Source organism: Malus domestica, chromosome 07, assembly GCF_042453785.1.
Source record: "Malus domestica chromosome 07, GDT2T_hap1".
NCBI lineage: Eukaryota > Viridiplantae > Streptophyta > Magnoliopsida > Rosales > Rosaceae > Malus > Malus domestica.
The window spans coordinates 2,884,114-2,906,061 of NC_091667.1; the positions used below are offsets into that span (position 1 = coordinate 2,884,114).

The 21,948-nt window shown below is 34.1% G+C and overlaps 2 protein-coding genes across 2 annotated transcripts; both read left to right on the forward strand.

The window, feature by feature from the left end:
- Nucleotides 1–16,243: 16,243 nt before the first annotated feature.
- On the forward strand, nt 16,244–21,423 carry LOC103420892 (receptor-like protein kinase). Its single transcript, XM_017328229.3, has 6 exons — nt 16,244–16,873; nt 17,005–17,076; nt 17,172–17,243; nt 17,497–17,856; nt 18,776–20,775; nt 20,863–21,423. Exons 1-5 carry the CDS (start codon nt 16,294–16,296, stop codon nt 19,465–19,467), a joined length of 1,776 nt encoding a protein of 591 aa, XP_017183718.3. The 5' UTR covers nt 16,244–16,293; the 3' UTR covers nt 19,468–20,775; nt 20,863–21,423.
- Nucleotides 19,701–21,260, forward strand: LOC139187409 (putative receptor-like protein kinase At3g47110). Its single transcript, XM_070825079.1, has 2 exons — nt 19,701–20,775; nt 20,863–21,260. Exons 1-2 carry the CDS (start codon nt 19,701–19,703, stop codon nt 21,258–21,260), a joined length of 1,473 nt encoding a protein of 490 aa, XP_070681180.1.
- Nucleotides 21,424–21,948: the final 525 nt, after the last annotated feature.

Sequence of the window (21,948 nt, forward strand, 5' to 3'; positions counted from 1 at the left end):
TATGTATGTCTTCTTAGTTCTTGCCTATACAAATACTATATTAGTTTATTTTAATTTTGGACAGCAACATGTTAAGTAAAATGTATCCTAGAAATGATAATAAGGAACTCTCATAATAATAAAAAATAATGACTAAAACTTTTTTTTTTTAAAACTTATATAGAATAATAATACAAAACTATATATTTAATATAGAATATATTGTATATATTAATATGGCTATTGTATTTTATAATAAATCTTTTAGTAATTAAACTTTAAAATTATCAAAATAAATTATTTCTTAACGGGTCAAAATGGGTTACCCACGTGTTACCCGCGTACCCGTTAAGAACCCGTTATTAACGGGTCACCCGATAATGACCCGATAAATTATCGTGTTGACCCGAAACCCGTTATTTTCGTGTCGTTTTCGTGTCGTGTCAGAAACTTCCGGATCTAGACCCGAGCCTAGCTCACTTATTTCAGCCGTCTCGGTTTGTCGACGCACAAAGGTAAAATGCATCGATCTCGTTTTCTCATTAATTTCTTAATTCCAGTACAAATGCAATAGTGAAATCCAAGCCTAGTCCGTAAGCTTGTGTTGTAGACGACGACTGGAGATGATGGTGAACACAAGGAATGGTAGCAACGTCAGACTTTAGATCCACAAGAAAAATGAGCAGCGCCAACCACGATATCCACAGATCTCAGAAATACAGGTATAAATGCTCCACCCAGAATGAGCATGGTCTCTGCATCCATATATCTAATAGTCTCCATTATACTCATGTTTTTTTTTTTGTATGCATACTGCCCTAAATAATTGTGATGAAGTTAAGAAAGATGAAGTTGTTTGAGAGGTGCAAGTCTTTTGAGGAAGATGAAGTTGTCAACAAATGTTTTGTTGTTTCTTTTACTTTATTTTTTAGATTTTGTTTGCCCTGGTGTAAACATTTAAGTAAATTCAATGTATTCAAATAAATTTAAAATATATTTTTTTAATGGATGAAGAATGGATTTTGTCAATTTAAATTTAAGTTTGTTTCATGGTTAGAATGGTCTCTGTTTTGTAATTCATGTGCATATTTTTCTCAATTTTTTTTAAAAGCACTAGCATTGAGCAAATTTCAAAATTGTGCCATGTCGGTTTTATCCGACAAAGAATGCTTTTATTTATTCATTATTAATATATTCTATATCAGTTATATCCGACATAAGTTCTGTCGGTTTTAGAGCCTTAACCAACAGAAAATTCATTTCTTGACGCTGGCAATTCTATCGCTTATTATATCCGTCGCTGCATCCATTTTCTGTCGGATTTTGCTTAATATCCGACAGTAATATACGTTTCTTGTCGGTTATCATAGCGACACTAATAAATGGTTTCGTAGTAGTGCAACAAAATGAGATTCAAGAGGATTGTGCATAAACTGACAAACCTAAACTGACAAAATAAGCAATATCGGACGAGTGATGCAAGGTTTACAATAACATATGAGCTTACAGTAAATCTGTAATGCATATGGAGTCATTGACTGAGTGACAAACCAACCTTGCTGTTGATACTCAATCTGTGAGCAAGAATTCCCAATTCCTTCATGTCAAGTTCTTTAGACAACCGAGTAGCAACAGCTTGAACAGCACCATATCACCAGTTAATATTATATCATCAACACATAATAATAAGACAGTGACAACTTACCATCATGCTTAACAAACAGCAGCGATCTGCATAAGACGATTTGAACCCCAACTGAAGAAGAAATCTGGTAAATCGTTCATTTTAGGTACAAGGAGCCTGTTTTAAATCGACCTCTCCAACTTGCAAACATAACCAAGATGAACATCATCGTTAAAATTTGGTGGTCGAGTCATATATATATATATATACCTCCTCTTGTAAGAAACCAAGCAAGAAAACATTCTTGATGTCAAGTTATCTCAATATCCATCCAAACGGATCTCGATTCCATGAAACTTAAATAGTGAAATCCGGGGGGCGGGATTTCATAATTTTATTCCGATTCTACTTGTCAACTCTTGGCAATTCAAGATCAACTTGGGCATTATATTCATGATATGCATTCGAGTAATGAATTTTCTCAATTAGAAGATGTTGATGCACAAAATTGGGTAGATCTTGGACCACTAAATCCGACCATAAATCACACACACGCACAAGAACACAACGATATATCATGGTTTACACCAAGTTAGGGCTACATCCACACTAGTGTCAATCCAATTTCACTATGTAAAATGAAAGTTACATTGTTTATGGAGGCTTGTTGCTAGAGAGGCTAGGATTTTCTCCTCTTCTAAAGTGAGGATGAATGATCCCTTTTATAGAACAAGGGTTTTCTCTCTTGTTACATACATCAGGCCTAAGTAGTGAGGCTCAAATATTAATGCCCAATCTATGGTACAACAAAAGAAATTGGTAGTATTACAACAAACAAAAAAGTGGAGACGGGGAGGAATAGAGTATATAATAATGTGTTTTAGCTAATTATATTAACTTTGGTTATACCGGTTGCTACTGTTTCAGTGGAAGTCCTTTTCTGCTAGGAATATTATGAAAATTCCATTGCGTAACCAAATAGGAGATCAATGGTCAAGGGATAGCATTGTGGTTTATATTGAGAGAGATGTTTTTTTTTTCTTTCATTCATAATGAAGCTATAATGCAGCGTTTTCAATTTTGGTAACTTATAATGTTATATATGTAAGATTAAACTTATCAAAATATAAGTTAAGAGATTAAGCTCATGAACCACAAATTTATATAAGTATTAAAATCACAATTTGATAAACACAATGACAAACTAACCCGTAAAAGCAGCAGAAGAATAAGCCAAAGTAGACTTCTAAACAGTGCACCTTCTCCTCTCTTGCAAAACCAAAAGTACTCAAACTAACAATAGGTCTTAGTTCAATATTGAGCATATGTTTTGTGAGAGCAGTGGCTTATGTTTTTATACTAAACATAGATTGCCCTATTACAATCCTACAGGGAATACAAGACCAAATCCTTGTATAAGTATGAGTTCTATTCTCGAGCCAACAATAGAGTTTCAATCCAAACCAAAGTTGAATTAACTCTTATAAACACATTAAGACCTCTTTATACCAATCTAAAATAACAATGATTATTACTAAACTGTAAGAATCACACTCATACTCTAACATTCTCCCACTTGAGTATGATTCACAACAGTAAATAATCATCTCAAATTCAATATAAGGGTGATCACATAAGTCATTCTTCAACCACACTAGTACATAGACACAACCAGCTTACATAAACCAAAACAATGAATTTATAATTGCCTCTGCAACACAATATACAGATTTAACTTACAAATCACAATGTCCAGTTTGTGTTCATAGCAATGTATCTAAGCTCAAAAGTAAACCAAGACGTCTACTCCCACTCATATAGCCACCAAATCTTTTGGATAACAAAAGCTTAACCTCACATACAACTTACCTATGCATTTTAAAGTATTGAACTTAAGAATCTTTTCTGTTACATCGCAGAATTAACTCAAAAGTCACAACATACTTAATTTGCACTTTGTAATTATGTGAACCAATATAGCAAAACCAAACCAATTTGCTCCCACTTATCTAGGCCATACTCAACACAACCAAGTTAAGTAAAAGATGTGGTATAGCAACTATATTAACTAAAAAATCATTCCAACACAATGAATGACTAATCAGAATCCATATGGAAACCAAATTCATTTCCTTTTGAATGCTAACCGACATAATAGGATCCTTCTCATTACTTAAACAAATTAAGTAACACAAATAATTCAACCAAATGAATTATAATGGCCGGCCTAACTCTTAGCCTTATGCTTACATTCGAACATATGATTCTCCCACTTAAGCATAAGCAAAATGTATTGCACAACCAATAAAGAAACCGGAGATATGAACCAATTGGTTCCTGATTCCTCACCAATTGCATAATCTCAGTTTAGTCATATACACCTAAACCATTATGCAAATAGTCTATGTATCAAAAGATAGTCACAATCCATTCGGAAAAACTTATCTCACATAAACCCAAAATCACTAGTTTCAACAATGATCAAAATCAGAATAGCAAGCACAATATTTTTGCATTCAATTTGATCCTAACTAGTTCAATATCTAGTTCAATATCCATCGAGTAAGATCGACCAAATTTTGATAATGTCTAGATATATATCACAACAACATGTCTTGATTAAAACGAGATAATCAAAACCACTATTTGTTCTGGAGAACTCAAAGTTCATCTTCCTCCCTATTTGTGATTTCAACCAAAACATAATAGCGGAAGCATGCATCATAAATGAAATCACAAATATACATATACAACAACCATGCATCTTAAACTCCTTGATTTTCACAATACAATATTAAGCACATGCTTTCTTATGAATTCATAAGTTAAATCAATATGCATTCGGCAATGTCAATTTGTGTTGTACATAATAACTAAGGTGACGGTAACCCAAATTAAAATTCCTATCGTGAATTCAATGTCAACACCACAAGAATGTACAACAAACAATTCTATATATGACCCCATAGAGGGTATATAAACTGAAAACCTAATTTATTTATTTTCAAGTATACACCATGAATGATATAATATGCCAACCATAAATCATGTGCCCAAAATAATGAATAAATCGCATACTCAAAAAGATGCATATATATGTTTACATATACTTTTATAATAATGAGAATGAAATCACGACCATTAGAAAAGCCCAACTTTATAGCCGCAAAAATTCACTTGAGGCAATCAATAAAACATATCAAAAGATGATTTCAAACATCTCACATAAATCACAAGTTGGCATCTATATAGGGATTTCGAGTTTAATCATGCCTTCACAGTATATATAAATAAACAAGCATACTCGAAATAACAAAAGCCCTAATTCATCATGCTCTAACTCATCACACTATAATCATGCATATAAGAGAACAATTAATCATGCATGAAACAGTGAAACAGTGAAATGAGTTACCCAAATGCATCACTGGACCCGTATTAGTCAACCCGACTGAGATTCCTCGACTCCACATCAACGAAACAAACTATCCATCAATGCTTGAGAACCATCCATGCAGATTGCCTTCACTCCAGATTCACATGGATCCCGTAATATTGCAGATTATTGAAGTAAATCTCCAGTGTTACAAGTTTGCTGAACCAAAATCATCGTCAAAAGTTATCGGCCCGTATCTCGTCAACACAAATTCCCGTAAAAAAAAAATTATGAACGTTAGTATCTCTTAGAATATGTTAGACAACATATAAATGTCCTCAAACCAAGAAACCTCAAAACCAATATTTCATAATTACAAATACACAAGTTGCATTCAAGATAATCCTTATAAAAATTACAAATAATAGCTTCTTGCCTCAAAACCGATTGTGTCACATGCATTAATGCTTTATTAGTCTAATATCAAACCATTAATTTAATAACCACAACAAATAAAAAGGTTAATTATTAGACTAACCATTAGATGCATCAAGACACAAAACCATGGCCTCCAATATCGACATATGCAATTCAATATATTGACATATGTACAATAACAATTCTATTAATCCTAAGATTTATACATGATAACATAAGTTGACAATAATCCAAATTAAAAATCTTCATACCTTTAATTCATTGTCAACACCATCATCAATTATATACATATTTGTAAGCAAGTCATTGGAGAAAATAATGACAGCTACATATCATTAATCTTATGATTTTCCAGTAAGATGACAAAATAATTATTTGCTTTCCGATTCATAATGGAATATACATTTTGTAAATGGCTAAAAGTTTATTGTCGCAAGACTCATTGTAGGCAGTCAATAAAACATCTACCTTATATATTCATTTGTATGTGTTGCTCCATAGCACCCACAAGCTTTCATATTTGACGAAAATTAATATCACGGATTTGAACCGTATAAATAATACATGATATGCAGTCAATTCTATTAATTCCAACCCAAACTTGACATAAATCAATCCAATTGAAAATCAATAATTGACAATAAGAAGCGTGTTGTTCCATAAATTATATATACCAAGATCCCGATATGAAATAATACACTCAACCATTTATACTTACGAAACTTGTGTATAATGCCGCACACCATATTTATAATCGAAGTCTATCAAATTGAATTGATTCATTATCCTTTCATTCGTTTGGCAGTAACATGCCAAAGCTACAAGACTATATGCGGCAAACATGATATTCATTACAAGAAACTCAATTCAAAGTCCAAAATTTCTCACAAACTAAGCTTGACCCCTGCTAATTTACCGTCACGTATTTTGCTCTTTTAATTTAATACTTTCAATTTGAATTCAAGAGCAAAAATCTTAGGCTCTGATACCACATGTAAGATTAAACTTATCAAAATATAAGTTAAGAGATTAAGCTCATGAACCACAAATTTATATAAGTATTAAAATCACAATTTGATAAACACAATGACAAACTAACCCGTAAAAGCAGCAGAAGAAGAAGCCAAAGTAGACTTCTAAACAGTGCACCTTCTCCTCTCTTGCAAAACCAAAAGTACTCAAACTAACAATAGGTCTTAGTTCAATATTGAGCATATGTTTTGTGAGAGCAGTGGCTTATGTTTTTATACTAAACATAGATTGCCCTATTACAATCCTACAAGGAATACAAGACCAAATCCTTGTATAAGTATGAGTTCTATTCTCGAGCCAACAATAGAGTTTCAATCCAAACAAAAGTTGAATTAACTCTTATAAACACATTAAGACCTCTTTATACCAATCTAAAATAACAATGATTATTACTAAACTGTAAGAATCACACTCATACTCTAACAATATAAACTATGAATGATGAAATTATGATTTAATTTTTAAGATTATTATATGTCTAAAAAATGTTTGTGACCTTTTACATGTGACCTTCCGAATAATTTTCCATGGATCCGCACCACTGCAACTTGAGGGACTTGTGGTTGAAAACCAAAAGCATTGAATCCACCACCATTTTGAGAAGTGCCCTGATGGTTAGAACCAGACGGAAATCGCTTGCCTTTACCTTCAGGCTTAAAGCTATTTCCTCTGAAGTTATAGTAAGACCATCTCCAACCCTGACCTAAAACCTAAAAATATTTAGCCCAGAAAATTTAGGTTTTAGCCCAGAAATAGTTTTTCTACTCCAACCCTTTTGGCCTAAAATTTGAGCCTCAGATTATCAAAAAATGAATTAAGGCTATTTTGTTTTAAATTAACTTTTTTTTAAAAAAAAAAATATGTAGACTATCCTAAATTAATTTTATGAACATTTTAACCTAAAAATATTTAAATTCCGATAAATTTTGAAAAATCACTAAATCAATACATGAAAATCATGATAAACCACATAAACTTAAAAAAAAAAAGACAATTAATAAACCACAGAAATTTTAAGATTATTCTAGCCATTGGATTTAAATTTGGACCGTTAGATTTTTTTTTTTACCGTTAGATTTGATTATATTCGATTTAAACCGTTGGATTCAATAAATATATAAATATAAAACAAAAAAAAATTGAATGTGGACCGTTGGATTAACCAACGGTCCAATTACCACCACCACCCGATGAAGAAAAGTAGTCGTTGGCTACAGGACAAGATCCACTTTTCACTCTCATCCGTGGGTCCCAGCAGCTTTTGTGGGCTAAATTTGTGACCTATATTTGCCTTCATTTTAAGTTTTAGGTTTTAGGTTTGGTTTAGGTTTTGGGTTGGAGTGGATTTGGGGGGGGAAAAAAAGGGGAAAATTTAGGTTATAGGTCAGGGTTGGAGATGGTCTAAGTACCAGATCCCATCTGCGAAGACTAAGCCAATGGTGCAGGAAAACCAGATGGAAAAAGTGACGACTGATTGCTAGAGGGGATGGAATTAGGGAATCCAAAAGGCTGAGATACTTCTTGTGAAATAAGTAGACGCATCCCATTTTTCGTTCCAGAAGAAGAACCACCATCATACCCACAATTAGTGGTATGAGCAATCATAGCAGCCATAAGAGGAACTCGCTTATCAGTCTCTTCAAGAGTGGCCTCTTCAACCTTCAATTGAGACTTGAATTCTTTTAAAGAAATAATTCTCTCTACCTAGAATGGAATTCAGGTCCCAATTAAAGAGAGGGAGATTTTTTTTTATTCAGGTATCAATGGGTAGGGAAACCAAATTTTGTAAATAAAATGACGTGGATGTTGATGATTTGATTATTACTTGGGTGTTGATTAACTTACTTATTTTCTATTAGTGACACATTATTTGATTTGCAAATTTGATTTAAAATTTTGGTCTCTATAATATTATCCGGTCTCAATAAATATTAGGGGTAAAAAAAAAAGGAAAAAAAATTGAACCGAACCGAATATGAGGTTGGCAATCTTCAAAGTTTACGGTATTTGTCACTCGCTTTTAACAATCTCAATGGGCCCATTCCATCCACAATCTTCAATATGTCTAGTATGACATTACTGTCACTTGTCGGTAATCAACTCTCAGGCAGCCTCCCAGCAGACATAGGCCTTGGAATTCCGAACCTACAAAAGACATATTTAGGAATCAATAAACTCAGCGGAGTCCCAATTTTATCTCCAATGCTTCTAAGCTCAATCATGTAGACATTGCCGACAACTCATTTTCCGGGTTTATTCCTAACAAACTATATGTGCCTTAGCAAACCTTGAGTATCTTAGCTTATACCAAAATAATTTGACGGTTGACACTTCAACTCCAGAAGTAAACATCATTTCTTGTTTAGGTAATCTTAGAAATCTTGGGGTATGTATTCATCCTGGGACGTATCCGTTAAACGCTCATCTTCCTATTTCTTTTCAGAATTACTCTACATCGCTTCAAAAAATTTCTTTAAGCGAATGCAAATTGAAGGGTAGCATTCCCAATGATATCGGCAACTTGAGCAGCTTGATATCCTTAAACCTGGCATCCAATCAATTGAGTGGGATAATTCCAACTTTTATAGGAAGACTAGGGAGTCTCCAAGGTTTGCATTTGTATGATAACAAGTTGCAAGGAATTATACCCGATGAAGTTTGTCAAATAAACAAACTAGCTGTATTAATTTTATATAAGAATAAACTTTCCGGTTTTATACCTTCTTGCTTAGGTAATCTAGCTGCAAATCTTAGAATTCTATCGTTAGCGTCCAATTTGTTAACTTCTACACTGCCATCTACATTGTGGAACCTTGAACAAATGTGGTGTTATACCAAGCAGCATCGGGGATCTTCAAAATTTATTTAATCTCTCCTTGGCAAATAATAATTTTGAAGGCCCTATTCCCAGTTCATTCGGCAAGTTGGAAGGCCTGGCACACTTGAATTTAGCCAAGAACAATTTGTCTGAAGCAATTCCAAAGTCTCTTGAAACACTCTTGAATCTGAAGTACCTGAATTTGTCTTTCAAGTTTCAACCAACTGGGAGGGGAAATTCCAGAAGGCGGACCTTTCAGAAACTTCTCTGCTCTATCATTTGCCTCAAATAAGGCGTTGTGTGGTGCAGCTCGACTCCATGTCCCACCATGCAAAAACAATTCACTTCAACCAAATTCAAGGAAAGCTAGTACATCCAACTTGAAACATATTATTCCAGGAATACTCATAGGAACAATATTCCTAGTAGCCTTTGTATCTATATTTATACTGCATAGGAAAAGAAAAGTTGAAGTTGCAACAGAGGCTACCGTGTTACCTCAATCTCTTTGGATAAGAGTTTCGCACCTGGAACTTCTAACGGCGACAAATGGATTTAACGAAAGCAACTTACTTGGAAGTGGGGGTTTTGGCTCAGTATATAAAGGGACGCTCTCAGATGGGATAGATGTTGCAGTATGTAAAGATTTTCGATTTGCAGCTAGAAGGGGCTTTCAAGAGTTTTGTGAGGGAATGTGAAACGCTAAGCAATATTCGGCACCGAAATCTTATCAAAATCATTAGCTGTTGCAGCCAATTGGATTTCAAAGCCTTGGTACTGACCTATATGCCTAATGGTAGCCTTGAGAAGTGGTTGTATTCTCATAACTCTTCTTTCAATATCCTAAAGAGGTTGAATATAATGGTAGATGTTGCATTGGCATTGGAATATCTACACCATGGTTTTTCAGTACCAGTTGTCCATTGTGATCTGAAGCCAAGCAACATACTACTAGATGATGATATGGTTGCACATGTTGCGGATTTTGGCATTGCATAACTCTTGGGCTCGGGGATTCCATGACTCGAACCATGGCCCTAGCCACAGTTGGGTATATGCCAATCTACTTGTGACACAAGAGGAAGATCATGATTAGGTGGCTAAGATAGATTGCTTATAGATTGCTTATCGTTTATTATGCGATTAGCTCTTGCTTGCTCTGTAGAACCACCGGACGAGAGGATAAACAAGCAATAAGCCGTAGCCATGCTCAAAAAAATCAAGATGAAGTTTTTGAAGGATGCTGCAAGGAGTGTGTGTTGGAAATTATATATTATAATATGAAATATTGTAATATATAATTTTAATAATTGAATGAAAAATAGTGTTAATCAATTTCTTAGAAAGGTTATATTGTTTAAGTGATATTCCCTTGATAAGTGATGTATACTTATAATGAAAAGTTACATCTCTTTAATAAGTAGAAGTTGGATTCTATATAAATCCATGAAACCATTGGTATTAGATATAGAAAATTAGAGTTAATTTTTACTCTTGAGAAATAGGATTTCCCCACTTTGTTTCTCAAATGATTTGTATGTCAAATTCCGAGTCATGTCTTGAGAGTATGGAATATATATAAAGTTCGCCAGAGTCCGAAGATTGAAGTGCTTTGACTTCGGATTATAGATTGTTGAATCCTGGGAGATGAACGCCTATTGAACTACAAGCACAAGAGTAGGGGCGAAATTCTATCTTTAGGACATTCCATTTATGCAAGCCTCAATCTTCAAGTTTGTCAGTTTTTCTAACTTTATCTCTAGTTGTTTATATTAATCTCATATATAATTGATGTTGTGAAATTTCTTTATGATTATTATCAATAGAATTATATTGCTATTTTTCATATTTTCTAATATTGCTCCAACAGTGTGCAGTAAAACCGCCCTCGTGTTCAGGCACTTTGATGGAGTTCTTAATTAATGAATTCTGTGTCTTTTCATGCCTTTTTTATTTAGTTTGAGTCCTCATTTGATATTGTTGTATTTGAAACAATCATTGGCTTGGAGTTTATAGTAGAGTCCCAGATTGATTGATCCAAAATAATATTTTCATCAAATTATATATATTTTTCTATTATTTCAACCCCATCAAACTCACGCCGACAACTAAGACCAAATTGGTCTTTAGCTCACGTCATATTTAAAACCCTTTGCTGTACTTAGCCTTTAGTGTGCAACCCTTTTCTCCATCTGCCATTTAATACGTAGAAGAGAAAGCATAGTTCACACTTCATATGTAAACCTTTTGCTGTACCTAGCCTATAGCGTGCAACTCTTTTCTCCATTTTACCATTTCTCGCATAAAAGATAAAGCATGCACAATTGCATGCAACTCTTGAACGAAGAATTCTACGCCGTCGAAAAGCAGAGTCACAAATGTTTGCTGCCATTTCATTATAGGATTCACAAAGTTACATGCAAAATTGTTACTAACTCATAATGATTTGAGCCACACGCAACACGAATATTATTACGAGGAAAAAAAATAAACAATTTATCAAGATAGCTAAAAACTGATCAATGATTACATCTTGACTGACTTGTGATATTAATAAAAATAATCTTAAATATTAATATTTTCCAACATTCATCAATTTCACAAGTATTGGTATTTATTTTGATTTGGACTTGCAACAACCTGAAGCATTTTATAGTTAAATCACTGTACATATAATTTGCTCGATAACTCATCAGTGGGCCGCCATTAAATGTAGAGGATGCACCAAACTAGTAAATGGTTTCTTAAGTCTTTATCACATATCATTTTCTATCATATATATCTATATATATATATATATATAATTATGACAATGGATTAGAGATACCTATATATAGTAATATTTTACAAGTAATAATATAAGGGGTCGTAGTCACTAATTACTTCGGCCTCAAAGTATTTTTCTTCACTAGTAAGTCAGAGATCTTAAGTTCTATTTGCTCTTATTGTAAATATATCATTATATCACGAACATGATAATAACCATAATAATAATAATATAAAATACAAGGCGTCATAATTTTATGTGGTATAGGGTTTAATAAGAAATTGTTTAGTCCTATGATTCTATTACCATGAATACAAGCATCTCCAATGCACCAGAAAGTTATGACTCATATTTTATATTTGAGTTTGAATATGAGTAAAATTATCTCTGATACACCAGAGACTTAAAAGTTATATTTGAGTTTCTGGTCCAAGTGAGATCTAAATTTAAATTTCAATATGAGATTTGAGTTTTACATCTAACCATCTTTCTTTAATGCACATATTTAAATTGTCAAAACTCAGTCCAATATTTTTTTTCTCTCCCATACAAACACTTAAATTTTAAAACTCAAAATATAAAAATATAAGTCTAAGAATATAAACTTTGCATAAGAGAAGAAAAATCAAAATACCCAAATTCAAGATCATTTTAGGACTTGAATATTAGAATATTCAACAAGATATAGCTAAGTTGACGATGCATGTGGGTGACTTCAGTGTTTCCACAAACCTATTCATCAAGATAAGCATCCCATTAAACAAAAAAAAATGGATTTTTTATTTTTTAAATATTTAATTAGTCAACGATAGATTTTCTTTTTGACAGTCTTAATCAATATATAATTTCAAAGTTTCAAAGTTAAAAAGACTACCTTTGAGTTCCCATTTCTTCTGACTTCTTGGAACTCAGCACATACAACAATGGCGGGAACTCGTTATCCTCTCGTCGACAACTTTGCTGCTATTCCAATACTGCTGTGTACACATACCCTTCTTAATAACGGGTTCCGCAATAGCACAAACCAACATCAGCACAGAATTATTTCACAATTATTGGTATTCATTTTTATTTGGACTTGCAATAACGTGAAGCATTATTATAGTTGAATCACTGTACATATAATTTGCTCGACCATTTGAACGTGCAGGATGCACTAAACTAGTAGATGGTTTCTTAAGTCTTTATCATATATATATATATATATATATATATGTATAATTAGGACAATGAATTAGAGACACCTAGATATATAGCAATATTTCACAAGTAATAATATAAGGTGTAATAGTTACTAAATACTTCGGTAGTATTTTTTTTTTATTGTAATGGAGAGGTATTAGGTTTCCTCACCCCTTATTGTAAATAATAATAATAAAATACAAGGCGTTATAATTCTATGTGGTATAGAGTTAAGTCAGAAATTCTTTGGTCTTAGAATTCTATTACTATGAATACGAGCATCTTCAGTGCACCAGAAAGTTATGACTCATATTTTATATTTAAGTCCAAACATGAGTAAAATGATCTCTAATGCACTTGAGACTTAAACGTTGTATTTGAGTTTCTGCTCAAAGTGAGATTTAAATTTGAGGTTTGAACTTTGAATCTAACCATCTTTAATGCACAAATTTAAATTGTCAAAACTCAATCCAATATTTTTTTTCCCTCCAATACAAACACTTAAATCTTCTCAAAATATAAAAATATAGGTCTAAGAATATAAACTTTTGCATTAGAGAAGAAAAATCAAAATACCCAAACTCAAGATCGTTTTAGGACTCAAATATAATAATATTAAAAAAGATATCTAACTTGACGGTGCATGTGGTTGATTTAAGGGTTTCCACAGATTTATTCAACAAGATACGCATCCCATTAAACAAAAAAAAAAGGATTTTTTTATATTTTTTAAATGTTTAATTAGTCAACGATATATTTTCTTTTTGGCAGTCTTAATCAATATATAACTTCAAAGTTTCATAGTTAAAAAGACGACCTTTTCTTCTGACTTCTTGGAACTCAGCACATACAATAATGGCAAGAACTCTTTTCTCCTCTCGTTGGCAACTATGCTGCTATTCCAATACTGCTGTGTATACATTCCATTTTTTTATTGTAATTGAAAGGTATTAGGTTTCATCACCCCTTATTGTAAATATATCATTATATCACAATAATAATAATAATAAAATACAAGGCGTCATAATTCTATGTGGTATAGGGTTAAGTAAAAAATTCTTTGGTCTTAGGATTCTATTACTATGAATGCGAGCATCTCCAATGCACCAGAAAGTTAGACTTATATTTTATATTTAAGTCCAAACATGAGTAAAATGATCTCTAATGCACCCGAGACTTAAAAGTTATATTTGAGTTTCTGCTTAAAGTGAGATTCAAATTTAAATTTCAATATGAGGTTTGAGTTTTGAATCTAACCATCTTTACTGCACACATTTAAATTGTCAAAACTCAATCCAATATTTTTTTTTCTCTCCAATACAAACATTTAAATCTTAAAACTCAAAATATAAGAATATGGATCTAAGAATATAAACTTTTGCATTAGAGAAGAAAAATCAAAATACCCAAACTCAAGATCTTTTTAGGACTCAAATATAATAATATTAAAAAAGATATCTAAGTTGAGGATGCATGTGGTTGATTTAAGTGTTTCCACAGGGTTATTCAACAAGATACGCATCCCATTAAAAAAAAAAAGATTTTTTACACTTTACCACCTTAGATTTGGGGTTGATTTCAATTTATTACAACATCTTTAAAACATTTCACTTTTATACCTCAAGTACTATTTTATTTTAATATAATACTTCCGTTACATTTTCCATCTATTTGTCTATTAAGAGCTGATGTGGCTGCCATATTTATGCTGACGCAGCTGCCATATTTGTATCACGTGGTTAAACATTTAATAAAATATTTAAAATATTAAAATAATTATTTATAGAAAAGTTTTTTTTTTTTTTTTTTAAAAAAAACCCAGATCTCCTTCCCCAGAATCCCCACCCGTGCCCACCACCCTCCCACCCCTATCACCCACACCTTCCCCTATCCCCCATCACCTGCAACCATTTCCCTCCCCACTGCGCCTCCAAAAACATTCCCCGTCCAAACCACCATCGCCCCCTCCCCCGCACGACTGCCGTGTGGTTTTCTACCATCTTTCCCCACCCTAAATCCAAATTTCTAAAGCCCAATAAGCAAAACCCTTTTGCCTTGGCTTTAGCAGCTGCTGTATCTTCCTTCACTTTTTCTTTTTGCAGGCGCAGAAGCATATATGGACTCCTCAAAGCTTTCTGTCCATCCTTCCCCGAAAGCAAATGGGAGGGCGGCGGCGGTGTATGATGTCGAGTCCATGCACTCTTCCTCCCGTCAGGCGCAAACCCACCATCCTCTGCCGCAAAACCCAGAAGAGGAAGAGATAATTGATTAAAAAAAAAAAACCCAGAAGACGAAGAGAGAGAAGATTGAAATTTGAAGTGGGTTTTTGGTTTTTGAAATTGTGAGGTTCTACAATTCCTTGAAAGTATTGGATTATGGGGTGGGTTAGGAGAGGCTTTGGTTTTGGATTGAGATAAAATGGGTGGGTGGGTGGGTGGCTGCATCTGTTCGAGTGGTGAGGTGGGGGTGGCTCTTGTCTTTTGGGTTGATGAAATGAATAATGGCAGTGGCTTGGGTAAGATAGAGAGAGGGGTGGTGTGGTGAAAAATGGCGGTTTGGGGAGCTTGGGAATTGATAATCGGGATGAGATTCTTGTAGTGGTTGAAGGTCGATAACTGGGGATTTTGGGGTGAGAGAGAGAGAGAGAGAGAGTGGGGAAGACGAATTGGGTATTGGTTTGTTTTTTCTTTTTCAAATTAATTATTTGAATTTTTTTATGAAGTGTTTAACCACATGGCACCAATGTTGCAGCCACATCAGCATAAATAGGGATACTTTATTTGCCACGTTATCACTTAATGGTTTATTTAATAGATTTTCTAACGGATGTATGAAATTGAAATAAAATAATACTTGAGATATGAAAATGAAATGTTTTAAAATGTTGTAAGGAATTGAAATAGATTTCAAATCTGAGAGGGTAAAATGTAATTTACCTTTTTTTAAATGTTTAATTAGTTAATAATTTATTTTCTTTTTGGCACTCAATCAATAATAATATCAAAGTTTTCAAAGTTAAAAGGACTACCTTTGAGATCCCATTTCTTCTGACTTCTTGGAACTCAGCACATACAACAATGGCGAGAACCCGTTTCCTCTTGTCGACAACTTTGTTGTTGCTGCTATTCCAATACTGTTGTGTATACATACCTATCTTAATAACGGGTTCCGTAGCAGCACAAACCAACATCAGCACAGATCAGTCTGCTCTTCTTGCCCTCAAATCCCATATCACCATTGATCCTCAAAACATCTTGACCACCAACTGGTCTACCTCCGATTCCGACATTTGCAACTGGGTTGGCGTTACTTGCGGTGCACGCCACCTTAGAGTGACAACCTTGAATCTCTCCTACATGGGTCTCACTGGCACCATCCCTTCCCACCTAGGCAACCTCTCTTTTCTTGTTCAATTGGAATTCAGAAACAACAGTTTTGGTGGTACCTTGCCCCCGGAATTGTCTAATCTACGCAGGCTGAAGTTGATTAGCTTTGAATTCAATGACTTTGAAGGAACCATTCCATCATGGTTCGGGTTGTTATCTAAACTTCAAACCTTCAATTTGTACGGTAATCAATTTTCAGGTTCCATACCAAACGCCATCTTCAACTTATCTGCACTTCAAGTACTTAATCTAAGAAGCAACCAGCTATCCGGTACGTACATACGAACCAATTACCATACAAGCTATCAGGTTCCATACCATGTTATTTATCTGCTAGTTTTTACTTTTTTCCTTATTCCTTTTCTGTGGCCAATACATATTACAAACCCTATACTTTGATAGGTACCATACCAAGAGAAATCGAGAGGTTAACAGTGTTGCAAGAGATATTACTTGGAAATAACAATTTCAAAGGTATGACTTAATCAGCTTGTTGCCATGATTATATAACATACCATGTTGGTTCATTTTTTAACTACGGGGGTCTACTTATTTTACTTAAGTAACAGGTAGCATAGCAAGAGAAATTGGGAACTTAACCATGCTCAAGAGGATATACCTTGATTTTAACATGTTCGAAGGTAGGAAAGACTCAACTTTGTTATTTTTTGGTATTATTAAATTAATGCTGGCGAAATCATATTTTTGTACACAATGCACATTGTACCACGTTTCTCATAGAAACATGGCGCATTGATTAATACTAGTAGGTTTCACAGAGGTAATTAACACAATGTGATACGCATAAATGTGACTTCCCCAACATTTTTCTCATTATTATATCTGATACTTATATTATATAGAAAACCTATATGTGATTTTTTTTTCTTCCAGAAATTCCAAACTTGATTGGTAGTAAAGATGGGATGGAGTGGTTGTATGTGCAAGCTAATGCCGTAACAGCCCCTATTCCTTTGGCTGTCTTCAACATGTCCTCTTTGACAATTTTGGCTCTAAATGGAAACAACTTAAGTGGTAGTTTTCCAGACAATATATGCCAACATCTTCCAAGTATTCAGGTGTTAAATTTGGCTCACAACCAGTTTGATGGTCCACTTCCACACAAGTTATGGCAGTGCAAAGAGCTCCTTAGTTTGGTATTGGCCTATAATAATTTCAGTGGAAGCATACCAAGAAGTATTGGAAACTTGACCCAGTTAGCACGGCTTGGTTTTGGCAACAACACCTTAACAGGTACTTAATTGCCAAGTCCATTTATCTTACTTAAACTAGAGTAACTTATTTCTTTGTTCCAATCATGATTAGTTTTTTTTTTTTGGTCACATGATTAGTTTTTTTTTCAATTGATAAAGGTGGGGTGCTATTTTCAATCGTGAATGGTTCGAAATACTCAAATACAATAATTAATACTCGATTTAAAAAATATATATCAAGTAATTTAATTACTCAATTATAAGTCTAGCTCACCTAACTAATGTCAAACGGACGGTATTTGGAGAGATCACTGGTGAGTAATTACTTTTTTTTGTCCATTAATATTTTACTACATGTTTTATTGTTTAAAAAAATGTTATTTCATTTTTCTTTAGCTTTAATAAGTATGGAATATATGGCATTTTTTTATTCAACCAAATCATAAAGTGAGTGTATAGAGTAGGAAAGGGATCCTCCTGATCTCTTCCACCCAATTCTCCTCATCAAACAATCTGGGTCCTTGAAATTTGATTTAACGGTTAAAGTTATTATAAATTTTAAAGTGGGATAAAAGGGATCCATAGATGATCTCTTTCCTATAGAGCACTCACTAGTAAAAAAATATGTTATTTAATTTTTCTTTAGTTTTAAAAGCATGGAATAGCAACTTAATCCTAGCCCCTTAGTTTAGATAATATCTTTGTTAAAAATAAATATGTGAAATATGTGGCATTTTTTTATTGAATCAAATCAGAAAGTGAGCATATAAAATACTCAGTAGATTTCATAATTCCTAAATATATACAGAGGGTATTCCTCCATCTTCTCTGCATATGCCCAGTTCCTTGTCGTATTTTTATTTTCTTTATAATGATCAAGTGAAACTATGGAGTTAATACTATTTTAGGAATGCTAAGGCTAAATAATTGAACTTATATGCAAGTACTAATTGTGGCAGGTACTATACCATATGAAGTTGGCAATCTTCAAAGTCTACAGTATTTGTCACTTGATTTTAACAATCTCAACGGCCCCATTCCATCCACAATCTTCAATATGTCAAAGATGATGGTACTTTCACTTGTTGGTAATCAACTCTCGGGTAGCCTCCCAGCAGACATAGGCCTTGGAATTCCGAACATGCAAAGTATATATTTAGCACTGAATAAACTCAACGGAGTAATTCCCAACTTTAACTCCAATGGTTCTAAGCTCATTCACTTAAGCATGTCCGACAACTCATTTTCCGGGTTTATTCCTAACAAGTTATGTGCCTTAACAAACCTTGGGGTTCTTAGCTTATACCGAAATAATTTAACGGTTGACACTTCAACTCCAGAAGTAAACATCCTTTCTTGTTTCGGTAATCTTAGAAATCTTAGGGTATTCATCCTGGGACGTAATCCGTTAAACACTCATCTTCCTATTTCTTCCTGGAATATCTCTAGGTCGTTACAACAACTTACTTTAGACCATTGCAATTTGAAGGGTAGCATTCCCATTGAAATTGGCAACTTTAGCAGCCTGATATCCTTAAACCTGGTATCCAATCAATTGAGCGGATTAATTCCAACTTCTATAGGAAGACTAGGGAGTCTCCAGGGTTTGTATTTGGTTGATAACATATTCCCGATGAACTTTGTCAACTAAACAAACTAGCTGTATTATATTTGAGTCAGAATCAACTGTCTGGTTTTATACCTTCTTGCTTAGGTAATCTATCTGCAAATCTTAGAATTCTATCATTAGCGTCCAATTCGTTAACTTCTACACTGCCATCTACATTGTGGGAACTTGAACAAGTCTGGTTCTTTAACTTGTCATCAAATCTTCTAAATGGATCTCTGTCTCAAGATATCGGCAAGTTAAAGGTTGTGTCATACATGGATCTATCAAGCAACAATTTATCTGGTGTTATACCAAGCAGCGTTGGGGATCTTCTGGATTTAACTAGTCTCTCCTTGGCGGATAATAATTGTGAAGGCCCTATTCCCAGTTCATTCGGCAAATTGAAGGGCCTGATACGGTTGGATTTATCCAAGAACAGTTTGTCTGAAGCAATTCCAAAGTCGCTAGAAGCACTCTTGAATCTGAAGTACCTGAATTTTTCTTTCAACCAACTCCGAGGTGAAATTCCAGAAGGCGGACCTTTCAAAAACTTCTCTGCTCTATCATTTGTCTCGAATAAGGCGTTGTGTGGTGCAGCTCGACTCCACGTCCCACCATGCAAAAACAATACACTTCAACCAAATTCAAGGAAGGCTAGTTCATTCAACTTGAAATATATTATTCCAGCAATAATCATAGCAACAATATTCCTAGTAGCCTTTGTGTCAATATTTATACTGCACAGGAAAAGGAAAGTTGAAGTTGCAACAGAGGCTACCGTGTTACCTCAACATCTTTGGAGAAGAGTTTCACGCCTGGAACTTCTACGGGCAACAAATGGATTTAACGATAGCAACTTACTTGGAAGTGGAGGTTTTGGCTCAGTATTTAAAGGGACACTCTCAGATGGGATGGATGTTGCGGTAAAAATTTTCGATTTGCAGCTAGAAGGGGCTTTCAAGAGTTTTGAGAGGGAATGTGAAACGCTAAGTAATATTCGGCACCGAAATCTTATCAAAATCATTAGCTGTTGCAGCCAATTGGATTTCAAAGCCTTGGTACTCAACTACATGGCTAATGGGAGCCTTGAGAATTGGTTGTATTCTCAAAACTCTTCTTTTAATATCCTAAAGAGGTTAAATATAATGGTAGATGTTGCATTGGCATTGGAATACCTACACCATGGCTATTCAGTGCCAATTGTCCATTGTGATTTGAAGCCAAGCAATATCCTACTAGATGAGGATATGGTTGCACATGTTGCGGATTTTGGCATTGCAAAACTCTTGGGTTTCGGGGATTCCATGACACGAACCATGACCCTAGCCACAGTTGGGTATATGGCTCCAGGTGATCTACTTGCTAGTTTAATAACTTTCAATTTTATAATCATGAAGAACTGAACTTCTAACTTTCTTTGGTATATTAATATTGCAGAGTACGGGATGGATGGAATTGTTTCGACGCAAGGGGATGTGTACAGTTTTGGTATTGTAGTCATGGAAACATTCACAAAAATGAAGCCTACGAATGAAATGTTTGTTGAGGAAATGAATCTAAAGCAATGGGTTGCAAATTCACTATCATCAGAAGCAATAGCTGAAGTTGTGGATGCCACTCTACTTGCGACACAAGAGGAAGATCATGATTATGTGTCTAAGATAGATTGCTTATCGTCTATTATGCGATTTGCTCTTGCTTGCTCTGTAGAACCACCGGACGAGAGGATAAACATGCAAGAAGCCGTAGCCATGCTCAAAAAAATCAAGATGAAGTTTTTGAAGGATGCTGCAAGAAGTGCGCAGTTAAACCGTCCTCTTGTTCATGCACTTTGATGGAGTTGTTAATTTATGGGTCCTCGTGTATGCATTTTGATTCAGTTTCAGTCCTTATTTGATGCATTTGTATGCAAATAATAGTGCTGCTTATAGGTTCCTTCTTGTAAAATCTTCGATTTCTGATATTCATGTTAACACTATATTAGAATCAGCAGATGCAGAATTCTTTGAGGATATATTTCCTTACAAAGAAAAAAGAATCTGGTTCTAATACAAAAAAGACTCATAATCATAGTCATGACGAGGCCTCTTCTTCTGGTATCCAAGAAAATGATGTGGAACCAAGAAGAGGAAAAAGAATCAAAGTTTTTAAAAACTTTGAACCAGATTTCATTGTTTTCTAGTTCGAAAATGAACCTAGAACTTTTAAAGAAGCAATGTCTTCTTCCGAGGCTCCTTTATGGAAGGAAGCAATTAAAAGTGAAATGGAATCCATTGTGGAAAATAACACTTGGGAATTGGTTGATTTACCTCCTGGTAGTAAACCAATTGGTCATAAATGGATTTTCAAGAAGAAACTTAAGGCGGATGGCACCATTGATAAGTTCAAGGCAGGTTTAGTAGCCAAAGGTTATTGCCAAAAGGAAGGGTTGGATTATTTCGACATCTATTGTCTAGTTTCTCGCATAACGTCAATTAAGACGTTAATAGCAATTGCGGTTGTATACAACTTTGATATACATCA